Source organism: Dermacentor silvarum, chromosome 1 (genome assembly GCF_013339745.2).
Source record: "Dermacentor silvarum isolate Dsil-2018 chromosome 1, BIME_Dsil_1.4, whole genome shotgun sequence".
Taxonomy (NCBI): domain Eukaryota; kingdom Metazoa; phylum Arthropoda; class Arachnida; order Ixodida; family Ixodidae; genus Dermacentor; species Dermacentor silvarum.
The window spans coordinates 257,675,686-257,688,753 of record NC_051154.1 but is presented as its reverse complement, the minus strand read 5'-3'; the positions used below and the strand labels follow the sequence as shown (position 1 = coordinate 257,688,753).

The 13,068-nt window shown below is 46.1% G+C and overlaps 1 protein-coding gene across 1 annotated transcript in view; it reads right to left on the bottom strand.

The window, feature by feature from the left end:
- The window catches only part of LOC119437075 (carnitine O-acetyltransferase-like), a 75,708-nt gene that overhangs the window by 8,703 nt on the left and 53,937 nt on the right, over positions 1 to 13,068 (bottom strand). Inside the window, exons 12-13 of the mRNA XM_037704146.2 lie at positions 10,554 to 10,752; positions 8,300 to 8,437 (exon numbers count right to left, since the gene is read on the bottom strand). Of these exons, the coding sequence (XP_037560074.1) occupies positions 8,300 to 8,437; positions 10,554 to 10,752 (337 nt within the window). The remainder of the gene's footprint in view (positions 1 to 8,299; positions 8,438 to 10,553; positions 10,753 to 13,068) is intronic.

Sequence of the window (13,068 nt, the reverse complement as noted above, 5' to 3'; positions counted from 1 at the left end):
CCACCAGTGTCGAATTAACGAACTTTTAATGTATATATATGTGTGCTTTTCATGATTCTCTTTTGATATGAAACAGGCACTTTAGCGAAATTAAACCCAAAATATTGACCTAATGTGCAAGGCTCTGAAGATGTAAGCACACTAGCCACACACCAGTGCAGTCAAAGAATGTTTTTGTCTGCATATGCATTTCTTAGATACAGTGAACCCTCATTGTAACAAAGAGAATGGGATGGCAAAATCTTCGATATAAGCAGTAATTCGATAAAAGCAGATGAGCCATAAAAGCTGCGACAATAGCATCGCAGCTATTTGGCAACACCGAGGAAGTAAAGAAAAAGATTCCCAAGCACTGTCACCTCAGTGATGGCCATCCTTGTCACTTTATTCTGCCGGGCGCTAGCAACGACACTTACAACTTACTCAAGCATTACGTAAGTCCGTAGTCAATGCCACTGCATTAAATTCTGTTGCAAAAACATACACAGGCACTCCCGCATCCGTTCAGTTGTCTGCATCTTCCGAGGTTCTGCATCTGTTGCCATTTCTTCATTGGGACGATTTAACACTGCATCTACTATCTTGGCATCCCTGACAGGGGCAATAACGAGAACAGCTGCATCAGCTAGCGCGAACGAGCTGCTGTCATCTTCGGAGTACTTCCCTACCATTTCATGCACACTTCTGCATAGGTTGTTGCACACCTGCAGATTATCCACTGGTTACGCCTAAAATATGTGTGATCGGGAAAACTCTGCATGCACAAAGCAATTGGCAATCTTTGTCAGCGACAGTTCTTTCCATGATTGAAAGAGCAAATGAATAGCACCAAGAAGTTCTACGCTGTAGCCCTTGTTAGCATCGTAGGCGACAAGCATCTTTTGCAGAAGGCTCTTGTGGTAAAGCTTACATGTAGTTTCAATTACATTTTGATCTGGCTGGAGAATCGAGGTAGTGTTGGCTGGAAAATTTTCCTATGTGATCTTCAGTTTTTCTGTGACATGGAGAGTTATCAATAACAAGCATTGTCGCATTCCGAAAGCATCACAGCTTCTCTGCTTTTTCCTAATATCAGCAATGGCAGCCTGTCTTCGCCGAAGTATTTGAGCCGAATAGCACTTTGATGCACTTTTTACTTTGTGTTTCCCCAGCTGAGAAACCATCCACAGTCATGTAGGTGCGCTTTCGCAAGAGCTTGCAAAAAAATCCTGCTTCAATGAGGTTGTAAATGTCTCTGTCCACGTAGCTCTTGAGCAAAGTGCTCAGACAGTACTCTCGCCAAGCGTCCACAGTGTCAACTAACAGCTCTGCTTTCTCCAACGACCAACTTGGAAAACAGACCCATGTTGCTTTTTAAATCTCTCAACCAACCATTGCTGCACTTGAAATCGGGCTTGTTCATCTGAAAGGCCAGCACCTCTGCCTGCTTTTGCAACCAGTGAAGGCTTACTTACAGGCAAGTTGGTGCCTCTAGAATTCTTCAACCATTCGACGAGGGCAGCTTCGACTTTGGGGTGCTTTGAATCACAGATGTCTTTTCTCTTCATTGAGAAGCTCTTCGCAAACCCGTCCAGTTTAGCTTGCTTGTTTTTCATTATGGTGGACAATATTGATGGCAGAATGATGAAAACATTTGCAATTTCATACTTCCTCCAGCTGTCATTTTCCACATCACAGATAAAGTGGACCTTCTGCTCAACCTTGCATGACGACCTTGGTGAAGCCATAACATGCACGGGAAACCACAGAATGTCCAAATGAACCACCCACAGGTTTCTCGACAGAAAGGCCACACAAGTTCAAAAACAGCCCGTCAAAACTGCGTGCCAGACATTAGCCAAAGCAGCCGAAGCTAAACAGGCCTAAAGTCTCTATATCTCGATATAGCGCACAGCGCACGCCCGCACTTGCGCAATGACTACCGTGGCACATGCTCACTATGCAACAATGAAAGCAAGACAGTCGCCAATGCTGCAAAAGCTGCCAAAATTGAACACGCCTAAAGTCTCAATAACGCACGCCATGCACCAGCAGTGGCACAGTGACTACCGCGGTACATACACGCAGTTTAGCAATGAAAGCAGAGCACAAGTTTAGCGGGATTCTTCCATGTCGCTTCCCCATGACCTTCAGGATTGGGAGCACGCACAATCTGAAAATCTCAAAGGCTACGCTTACTTAAGCAGCAGGCACCGCATGCCATCTTTAGCCAAAGTCACGAGTCAAAGCACCGTCGGAACGCCGTCCGCATCGCGCTTGAGGAAAAGGAGCAAGAAAGGGTCCAACTGGTGGCTGCACACCACTCTGTCTTCATCGTTGGTGACGAAAGAAACATGCACAGGTCCAGGATGCCACTCGAATGCCTCAAGATTCCGGACTTTTGCCGGTTCACTCATGGTATTCAGCGAAGCCCACTGCCCGCAGGATTCAGCTATGCCAGTCTAAAATGCATGCATTTGGGTCAGGACCACGTGACAGTTCGATTAAAGTGACAATTCGAATAAAGTGACTTCGTTGTAACGAGGATTTATTGTACTTCTTAGCTTCACTCTCAGGAACAGAAAAGATAAGCTCTGGTAAGTTTGGAAAAGTTCAAGTACCACCAGGGGATGGCTGCCCCATGTGATGAAGCAAGATAACAAAACTGTATGGATAACAAAACTAGCCCATAGGTCCTTTTTGAAGATTAATAAAAATAAAATGTTTTAAATGTAACGTATGCCAAGCTTTGCTTTAACAGCTTGTAATTTTTTCGCAAGAAAGATCATGAAATTTTTAGGCCAATTTTTTCTCTTCCTCTCTCTCCCCCTTTTTAAAAAAATCTTTTTCAATCGCATGAGCATCTTTGAGAGCCTTCACATATTCAGGTTAAACATAGACATTGGATTCTGGGCACGTTGCATTACACAAGCTGTCAAAATGGCAACATGTAGCAAATGGGGGTCCTTGGTTTGGGGTACAGAATTTCTTCAATGAAATTCTGAGACTTTAACTGTAGAATTTCGTGTACTGCCACGCATTAGTAGCGCTGGAGGACGAGGACGAAGAAGTTGTATTTGGTGGCTGCTGTGGCTAACAACAGTAAACAGCCGTTCACTCGGAACTGACTGCTTGTCTTTTCCTCTCGCGACAAACTGGTGGAGGTGCTGGGTAATAATACACCCTATGCCTGCTGGTCCAGAACCAGAAGCTACCGACGCCAGTACCTCAGGGACTGCAGAAATCCATAGAAGCAGCCGTCGCCTCCAAGGTCTTCCGCCGCAGTAGTCCCCTGGCAAGCTCTGCGAGGACAATGTCAACAACAACCGCAAGCCAAACTGAGGAGATCCCAAATGCTGCTGTACAATGCATTGTCCCCTCGCACGCCTAACCCGTTCCACGGCGACACCTATGAGGACGTAGAAGACTGGTTAGACCATTTCGACCGGGTCGCCACAATTAATGACTGGAACGATCGTTGTTTGTAAGTTGAAGAACGTCTAGTTTTCCCTTTTAGACGTGGCAAGGGTGTGGTACGAGAACCACGAAGCTTCATTTACCAGCTGGCAGGAGTTTTACCGACTGCTTCGCGACGCCTTCAGCGCCCCCGAAAGGAAAGAAAGAGCCGAACAGGCACTATCTTTGAGGTTCCAAATGCCGAACGAAACCGTCGCCATGTTTGTGGAAGACATGACGAGATTGTTCCGTCGGGCCCACTAATGCCAGAAGACAAGAAGGTGCGTCTGTTAGAGGCGTAAAAGAACAGCTTTTTGCAGGCCTCGTGCACAATCCTCCTACAACAGTGTCTCAGTTCGTCCGTGAGGCAACAGTCATGGAACGCATGCTTTGGCAGCGGCTATCGCAGTATGAATGCCAGACCACCATGACTGCTGCATGCTCGCTTGTACCTGCAAATGATGACAGGGAGTCCCTTAGCGAACTAATACGGCAGGTTGTTCGAAAAGAACTCCAGAAGTAATATGCATCGGCACCGGCACCTCCAAGTGCCGCGGCTCTTACGGATGTCATTCGGGAGGAAATCAGGCAGGTGGTTCATTCCTCGCCACCAAGGCGAACCAAACATCCCACGCTCTCGTACACGGAAGCTCTTCGGGTTTCTATGCCGTCAACTGGCCATTTCTCGCAGCCACCTGCAGGGCTTCCTAGACGCTTCCTAAGCCCAATTCACTGCACGACTCTACAAGCAGACTTTTCTCCTGGTCTGCGGAAGTCAACAGTATGGCGCGCTCCCGACAACAGTCCGTTGTGCTACCACTGTGGGGAGGCTGGACACTTGTATCGCAACTGCCAGTACCGACGAATTGGTCTGCAGGGATACCACTCAGACGCCCGTTGCCCGCGCTACGGCGAACGCCCGCACGAAATCGAGAAGTACTTGGAAAGCAACCGTCTTCCTCCTGCCCCTCAGCGAAGACAGTCGCGGTCGCCATCACCTCGTCGGCACGCATCACCAAACTGCGCTCGACCCATCTTTGATTCCACTGGAGTCACCGGCGGAAGCCCGCGCCGAGGAAACTGAAAACGGCGACCTCGGGGGGTGAGGCCACTGTCATGCGAATCATCAAACATCCTCCTCCCCCGACGCCACCCCCTCGCAAAGTACCGTTGACGCCTTCCTTCAATATCGCCAAAAGAACTTCTGCTGCTATTACTGTTTCCGTCGACTGTTACCCGGTAACTGCACTTATCGATACGGGAGCTGATTACTCGGTTATGAGTGCCTCACTGGCCACTCGGCTATGCAAGGTGCTGACAGCGTGGGACGGCCCAGATCTGATCACGGCTGGAGGACACCTCGTGTCACCCATTGGACCATGCAACACCAGACTTGCAATTTGTATGTCGACCTTCGTAGCGTCTTTCCTTGTACTGCCCAAGTGTTCTCGGCTGGTTATATTGGGCATAGATTTTTTCAGGAATATGGGGCAATCATTAATCTGCGTGACTTGTTCGCAACTTTTTCTAACTATGTTTCTTCGGATTCAGATGTGGAGGATGAACATCATTGCGCAGCTTTACGCGTGGTCGATGACTGCGTAACGTTACCGCCTCGGAGTAGCATATTCGTCCTCGTTGAGAGCCCAGAAGACCACCTAGATATAGGCACCGCCGAAGGTAACCTCACCATTTTGCTGGATCGAGAAGTCGGCATCGCACGAGGTCTCGTAGAGCTCCAACATAGGCAAACCACGATCCTAGTTACTAACTTCAGCGGCGAATACAAGCTCTTTGCAAGGATACTACCATGGCCTACTTACTATACTGGTTCAACGCATGTGCTTCGGTAACGACAATCTCGATGCAGGAAAACAGCGATGTGGACTTGACCAGTCACATCAACGTCGATCCACAGCTGGAACAACCCGAACAGGAGAGGCTCCTCAGTGTACTATTTTCATTTAGCGACTGTTTTGCCACCACGTCGAAAGTCAAGCAGACTCCTCTAACCAAGCATAGAATCATCACTGAACCAACCGTCCAACCTGTTCGCCAACACGCTTACCGCGTGTTGCAGAGAGAACAGGATGCTATTAGTCATCAAGTTAAACAAATGCTGGATGATGATGTCGTTCAACCATCGACAAGTCCTTGGGCATCACCTGTTGTACTATTTAAGAAGAAAGATGGTTCACTATGATTCTGTGTCGATTATTGCAAACTGAACAAGATCACGAAAAAAGGCAAGTATCCCCTTCCTCGGATTGAAGACTCTTTGGATCGCCTGCATCATGTCCGTTACGTTTCTTCAGAGGATCTACGTAGCGGGTACTGGCAGATTGAAGTTGACGAACAGTCTCTATGAATTTAAGGTCCTCCCTTTTAGATTGTGCTCCACTCCGGCCACATTTCAACGCATGATGGACACAGTTTTATCTGACCTCAAGTGGCACTCGTGTTTAGTCTACTTGGACAATGTAGTTGTTTTTTCCACCACGTTTGAGCAACACATCGAGCAGCTTGAGGCGGTTCTTCAGGCTATCCGCACCGCCGGCCTGTCTCTGAAGCCAGAAAAATGTCACTTTGGATACGAGGAGCTTAAATTTCTAGGCCATATTGTCAGCAGCACCGGTGTTTGCCCTGACCCTGACAAAGCCACGGCAGTTGCTTTGTTCCTGATACCGAAGACAAAGCACAATGTACGCCGATTTCTAGAGCTTTGTGCATATTACCACCGTTTTGTGCCAAATTTTTCTGATTGCTGAACCTTTGCAATGACTCATCAAGAACGACGTGACATTTGTTTGGGGCCCGGCACAATCCGCCGCTTTTCACGACCTGCAATGACGTCTACAGACACCGCCGATCCTTGGTCACTTTGACACAGAGGCCGACACAGAACACATAGCTGCTGATGAACGCGTTATTGCCTATGCCAGCCGCACGTTGTTTGCTGCTGAAAAAAACTACTCAGCAACTGAAAAAGAATGTCTAGCGGTCGTGTGGGCTATCCAGAAGTTCCGGCCATACTTCTACGGACGCCCCTTCCGAGTCGTCAGCGACCACCACTCTCTCTTGGCTGGTGAATCTCAAGGACGCTTCAGGCCGTCTCGCAAGATGGAGCCTTCGGCTGCAGGAATTTGATGTGACAATTGTCTGTAAGTCTGGTCAGAAACACACCAACGCCGATTGTCTCTCCCATGCCCCCGTCTAACCGCACCATAAGATACTGACGAGGACTGTGGTTTCCTTTGTACTTTTCCATCTCTAAACGTGGCTCAACAGCAACGCCAAGATTCAGAGCTGGAACCCCTGATTGAATACCTTGAAGGACGCCGCCAACAACCCCCACAGCAGTTCGTGCGTCGCGTGTCCTCTTTCTGCCTATGCAGCGACATCCTCTACAAGCGGAACTTTCATCCAACGGAAACCGTTTTCCTCCTCGTTGTTCCCGCTTCTCTCCGCGACGACATTTTACGTGCATGCCACGACGAACCGACATCCAGGCATCTTGGTTTCATGCGAACTCTGGCAAGGATCAAGCAGAAGTACTACTAGCGAAAACTTACAAAAACCGTGAAGCAGTATGTCAGAAGTTGTCCTGATTGTCAACGTCGCAAAGTTCCACCAATGAAACCAGCCGGTCTGCTTCAGCCTGTACGACCTCCTTGCCCACCTTTTGAGCAGGTCGGGAAGGATTTACTCGGCCCGTTTCTCAAGTCTTCAGCTGATAACCACTGGATTTTTGTCGCCACCGATTACTTGACTCGATACTGCGACACCCAAGTCATTCAGTGAGCTACTGCTTCAGATATGGCCAACTTCTTTGTCAAAAACATCGTCCTGCGACATGGTGCTCCAACTGTTGTCATCACAGACCATGGTACGGCCTTCACCGCACAGTTGGTCTGAGATATTCTGCACCTGAGTGGTACAACGCACCGTACGGCAACTGCGTATCACCCGCAGAGTAATGGGTTAACTGAGCATCTCAACAAAACAATTGCAGATATGCTTTCCATGTATGTCGCCACGGATCATAAAAAATGGGATGAACTGCTCCCGTATATGACATTTGCGTATAACAATGCGCTTCAAGAAACCACCGGGTTTCCTCCTTTTCGTCTGGTCTACGGATGTGCCGTCACCACTATGCTCGACGTGATACTCCTACCAACTTCGTCTGATACGACCGCCCCAGGCACAGATGCTTTTGTTCAGTGTGCCGAAGCAGCACGGCAGCTTGCACGACAACGAATTCTATCTCGGCAAAGTCAAGATGCTCGTCGATACAACATACATCACCGGGACATAACATACACGCCGGGAGATCTCGTCTGGGTTTGGACCCCTATACGTCTACGAGGTCGCTCAGAAAAATTATTGCGCCGTTACTTTGGAACGTACAAAGTTTTGCATCGCCTAAGTCAAGTCAACTACGAAGTTGTCCCTGCAGAAACATCGCACCAATCTCGTAGACCGCTAGCCTCTGACATTGTTCACGTCACCAGGATGAAGCCCTACCACTCGCGCGAACTTCAATTCACAAACTATGTGGTGCGGTCCCTGTCCTCAGGCCCGTTGTCTTGCTCATTTCTTTTATTTTCTCTATGTGGTATTTAACCCGTCACCGACTTTTGTGGCTTAACTTTGACTGTTCTTTCCTGTAGTGGCATCGAGACGATACTTCTTCTTTTTTTTTTTGGAGGGAGGGGTAATGCGACGTGTTAGTAATGCTGGAAGACAAGGACGAAAAAGTTGTTTTTGCTAGCTGCTGCGGCTAACAACAGTAAACAGCCGTTCGCTCGGAACCGACTGCTTATCTTTTCCTTTCGCGACAATATTTAACAAAACAGCTCACCTGACTGGATGAAATTTTGAACTCGGTGCTGATGTTGTACGCTGGATCGTTGTATATTTCAGGCACAGGAATCTCATTTTCAATGGCAATCAATTTCAAACCAAGCAACAGCCGGTCCACACCATGTCCATTAATAGCCTTGATGAGAACATATGAGAAAAATGCAAGATTTCAAGCCAGACCTTGAAAATAATTCATGATCTTTAGTAACTTCATAAGCATAGAAACAAACAGGATAACTCATTACCATACTGCACCTTTTCTTAAGTTCAGTATTCTTAGTATACTTAATGAATGCATGCGAAACAATGCTTCTGGTTCCTTCACTCACTGCACATTCTAACAGCTTAATATTTTGAAGTCTCAAAGAAACACCTTGGCTATGAGGGATGCTACAGGCATGAATGCAGAGATAAAGGAAATAATGTGCAGAACTAAACAACGAAGACAGACTAGAAGACAGGACATGTAGTAATTAATAATTGACTCTAAATTTGATGACTGAATATATACATGTGCAACAAGGATGGGTGCAAGTGTCAAGGCTTTTATATGCCTCCTTTTTAATTCGCTCATATACCACACCCACACACAAGAAGAAAACAGCTATAAAAATTTCATCATCTGACCTACAATAGCAGGGAAACTTAGGCGAGTTGGTGGAAGTTCATATTTGGCAAGCAGCAGCGTCAACTAAACGAGGACAAAGAAAAGACGATCACAACACAAGCGCTGTGTTGCAACCCTCTTTTCTTCGTCCTTGTCTAGTTGGCATTGCTGCTTGTTAATATGATCACCTGCCGTACATCATGCCAAGCAAATTTTAACAGCGAAGTTGTTTAAGCCAGCCGTAATTTGTGGTGCGTACCCAGATCCTGCTGCGCCATAGCTATAAAAACCTGGAGGAGGAGACCGCGTGCATGCGCATGCGGTCTCCTCCTCACCACCTCTCTGCCTTCCCAACACCCGCCTCTCTGCTGAGTCAGGAGAAAAAAAAACAGGCGAAAGCTAGCACTAGGCCGCACAAAGCTCAAGACACAGCGAAGCTGGCCAATTGATATCGAGTGGCTAGCCTCCCACGCGTTCGGCGTCTGCAAGCAGCAGCGTTCTTGACACTGTGCCAACCTTGGTTAGTCTGCCTGCGTTTCTGGCATGCCAGGAACGCTCTCGCTCGTAGGCGCCGATGCGTCCAGCGCTAGTCACGCGAAATGTCGCCAACGCGTTCAGCGTCGGCAAGCGACTGCGTTCTTGGCACTGTACCAAACTTGGTTAGCCTGCCTGCGTTTGTGGCATGCCAGGAGCGCTGTCGCTCGTAGGTGCCGACGCGTCGAGTGCTAGTCACGCGAAATGGCGCGAAAGGGAAGGTACCTCCGAAAATGATCGCTCAAGAATACCTTCCTACATGCGCAGTCAAGTTAAACCAAGTTAAGACCTAACAGCAACCAAGTTAATACCTAGCAGTAGCAGCCAGTAAGCTTCGCTGTGTCTAAGCTTTGCGCGACCGAGTGCAAACTTGCCTGATTTCTTCTTAAGAAGGTACAAAAAAGATCAAAGGGTTGTGAAGGCAATTAATGGCCATCATTGAAATAAAAAATGCTTCTGAAAGTTCTCATTGCATAGTGTTGCCACTCTTTGTTAAAGTGCGAACTTCCTAAAAGTGTGGCCCACAGTACAGGCAGTACACTGGTAAATGTGTGCCTTCCTATATTCCCAACGAACAAATCATGCTCCAGCGTGCACTCATTTTATGCACAGGCCCGCTTCGTCCATGTATTTATTTCCACATGTCAGTGGAACTTCCTAGACAACTCCCATGACACATGTGACATAGTGTTTTGTAAGCTTCTTCCAACATTAATTTTTCTTACATTGGCTGCTCAAAATTCGAGGACAAAGCACGCAAGTATCACAAATGCTGAAACCACCACTGGCACTATATCTGTCCGTCACTTTTCATTGCATATGCAGAAAAAAAAATGGTGATCAGAGAGAGAATGTCTATGCTGCTTTCAGCAGATGTAAAATTTGCTTGCCTTTGTCCCAAGATTACTGGTAGCCAACAAAAAGAAAAGTGCTGCGAGAATTCTGAAGAAGTTGCACATACATGTAAGCAACCCTGAGCCTTCCAATTACATGATCACTACCACCCTATACAGTGCACACAGGAGGAAGCCAAAACAATCAACACACAATAAGGTCTGTCTTGCTGTGCAAAAAAAGTTTGCTCAGTTCATTAAGACGTGCACATTCTTACCAGATTTGTATATTCCTTGTGATTCTGAACAGCTTTCCGTAGACTCTCTACTTTTTCTGAAAGTTTGGTCTGACTATCTTCAAAAGCCTTGCAAAAAGTCACACTTTCACTCGAAGTTGAACGGATAGTCTCGGTGCGCCCGTGAATAAACTTCCGTGTGGAAGCACTCTCATATGTTGCACCGGGTGCCTTGTGAATCCTGTTAAGAAGCACATAAAGCTAGTTAAAAAAAAATTAAGTCCTATAGGCATTACATAGCACACTCATAACGAGCAATCTCTGGTTCTGATTTTGGTTAATTCCACAAATATCAATACTCTAGTTAGTCTGCTAGCTTCTCACATGTTACAAATGTGCCTGTTCCGGGTGACCATTTTCATACTTTACTCAGCTTCTCAGTTTCTAGGTCGCTGCCTTTGCAGGAAAAAGCAGAACTCGTAGCAATGAGTAGTCTTAGAAGGTCCAACTACTTGAAGGGACCAACAACCTATATTTAAAATGGCCTCGTATTTTTTTTTTTTTACCTTCCTTGCCGCACAAAGAAAAACATACGTGTTCAGACCCACATGAATTATTTATGAAGGCATAGCAAACAATTATTGAACAATTATTTTATCTGTGAACTCTCACGGTTTCAACTGTAAGCTTGTGCTAGCAATACTAACCACTCAAAATAATAGTGATATACTCGCAGACACTGATCTATGGGACTGAAAGGAAAGCTACAGGGGAGGAGTTTCTGCCCATGTATTACAGCACCAAGTATTCCAGCAACGGTTAACAGCACTTTTGGTTTCTCGGAACAGATACTGAATCAGCATAGCTTCCACATCTAGTGGCTTCGCATTTGCCCAAACGCGAAACAGAAAAGCGGAAAAATAAGTCAAATAACACTCTGTGATCTCTATTTAGCATTATTTCCTGTTGGAAATAAGATGTGTATGTTTTTTTTTTCTGCCGCAGCTTAAACTAAAGTGAATGAGACTATTGGACGTTTCTTCAGGAGTGCTCTTACTTGTGCGCATTTTGCCTCAGTAACTTTCTCTTCATTGACACAGAATGTTGTCCGCAAGTGTATCACAATAAAAAAAGTGAGAAGTCGAAACAAACCTTTAGCAGCAAGAAAAGATACTTTAGGAAGCTACGCTAACATAACCTTGGCAGGTGGCCACAATATGTTAGAGACACCAGCTATAGCTAATACACAGGGTCCTTTGTTTTTGGGCTTTAGTCCCCAAGCTCTGGGGGTAAAAATCAGGTTCCAATTTTGTGTTGTTAATAGGGTGGTGGTGGTGGTGGGGGGGGGGGTAAATCCCTTTATTTTCAAGTTCAAATTTATTATCAGCATTTCCAAGAACATATTCCAGTATTTGGGTTTTTTCAGCTTGTTTCTACCATCAAGAAATAGCATCAATTCAGAGCAGGGCATATACTTTCTTTGCCAAGCTAGTCACACAGGCTGCATCAAAAAACCGTTTTTCAATTAATATCACCTTGACAAATGTGCCATTTAATTCAGCTAGTTCTTAACTTCATCTTAATGCATTTCTTTCAACTTCAGCAGTATTAAAAATCGGCAGCCACAGAACAAGTCACAAATTCTCAATGTTTCAGCATGTTTCGTTACATCCACAAATATGGACTCCATGCCTCGCAAAAATCTTTGAGGTAAGGAAACAAAATCGACAATTCTATCTCCAGTGCATAAGTTAAACACTCAGCTATTCGAGAAATTTACTTGACACAAATCATTGTCATTGAAAAAATGCAAGACAACATATTGACTAATACCACAAGCAATAACCCAGGTATGTATCTTCCAGTATTTTTTTTTCTAGTGCACATTGTGTATACAGTTAAACCTCAATATAATGAAGTCAGTAAAGTGGCACTTTATTTCGTGGTATCGAAACTTAGTTGCATTGAAATCTGACCTATTCTGCAAATAAGTACACTTGCCGATGGATTTCTGCTAAACAGAAGGAGCCGTAAAATTGTCTGAGTTATCAGGCAATGGCAAAAATAAAATAAAAATCAATTCGAAAACAGATTAGTTTGTTGAATTTGACAGGTGGCGACCAAAGATACTATTTCATGCTGTATCGACGGTATCTTCACATTGGCGAACAGCAAGAAGCAAAGCCTGCGCACTTTCGTGTCCACTCCGCTGCCACGGTGGGATGTGCTATCATGACGAGCACAGGCAGAGGGGAGCAAATGCTTCATTTGCCTCTCGCTTCAACGCATCTCCAAAACTCGAGATTACACGACCTTTAGCACTAAAAGTGCAGGAAGACAGAGAACATGAAGCCACAGCCATCTCGGCTTGCATAAACTTTGCACCCACCGCAGATTAAGTCCAAGATAAGGCGGGCAGGCCGTGTACATGTTAAGCCCCAGTCATGGGCAGCCACGGCTGGGCTAAAGAAGACGTACGCTCATCTGCCGCTAATCCCCCCACCCCTTTTATGACACGCTTGATCATGTTACCGCACGCTTTGGGTGCAAAGAGTGG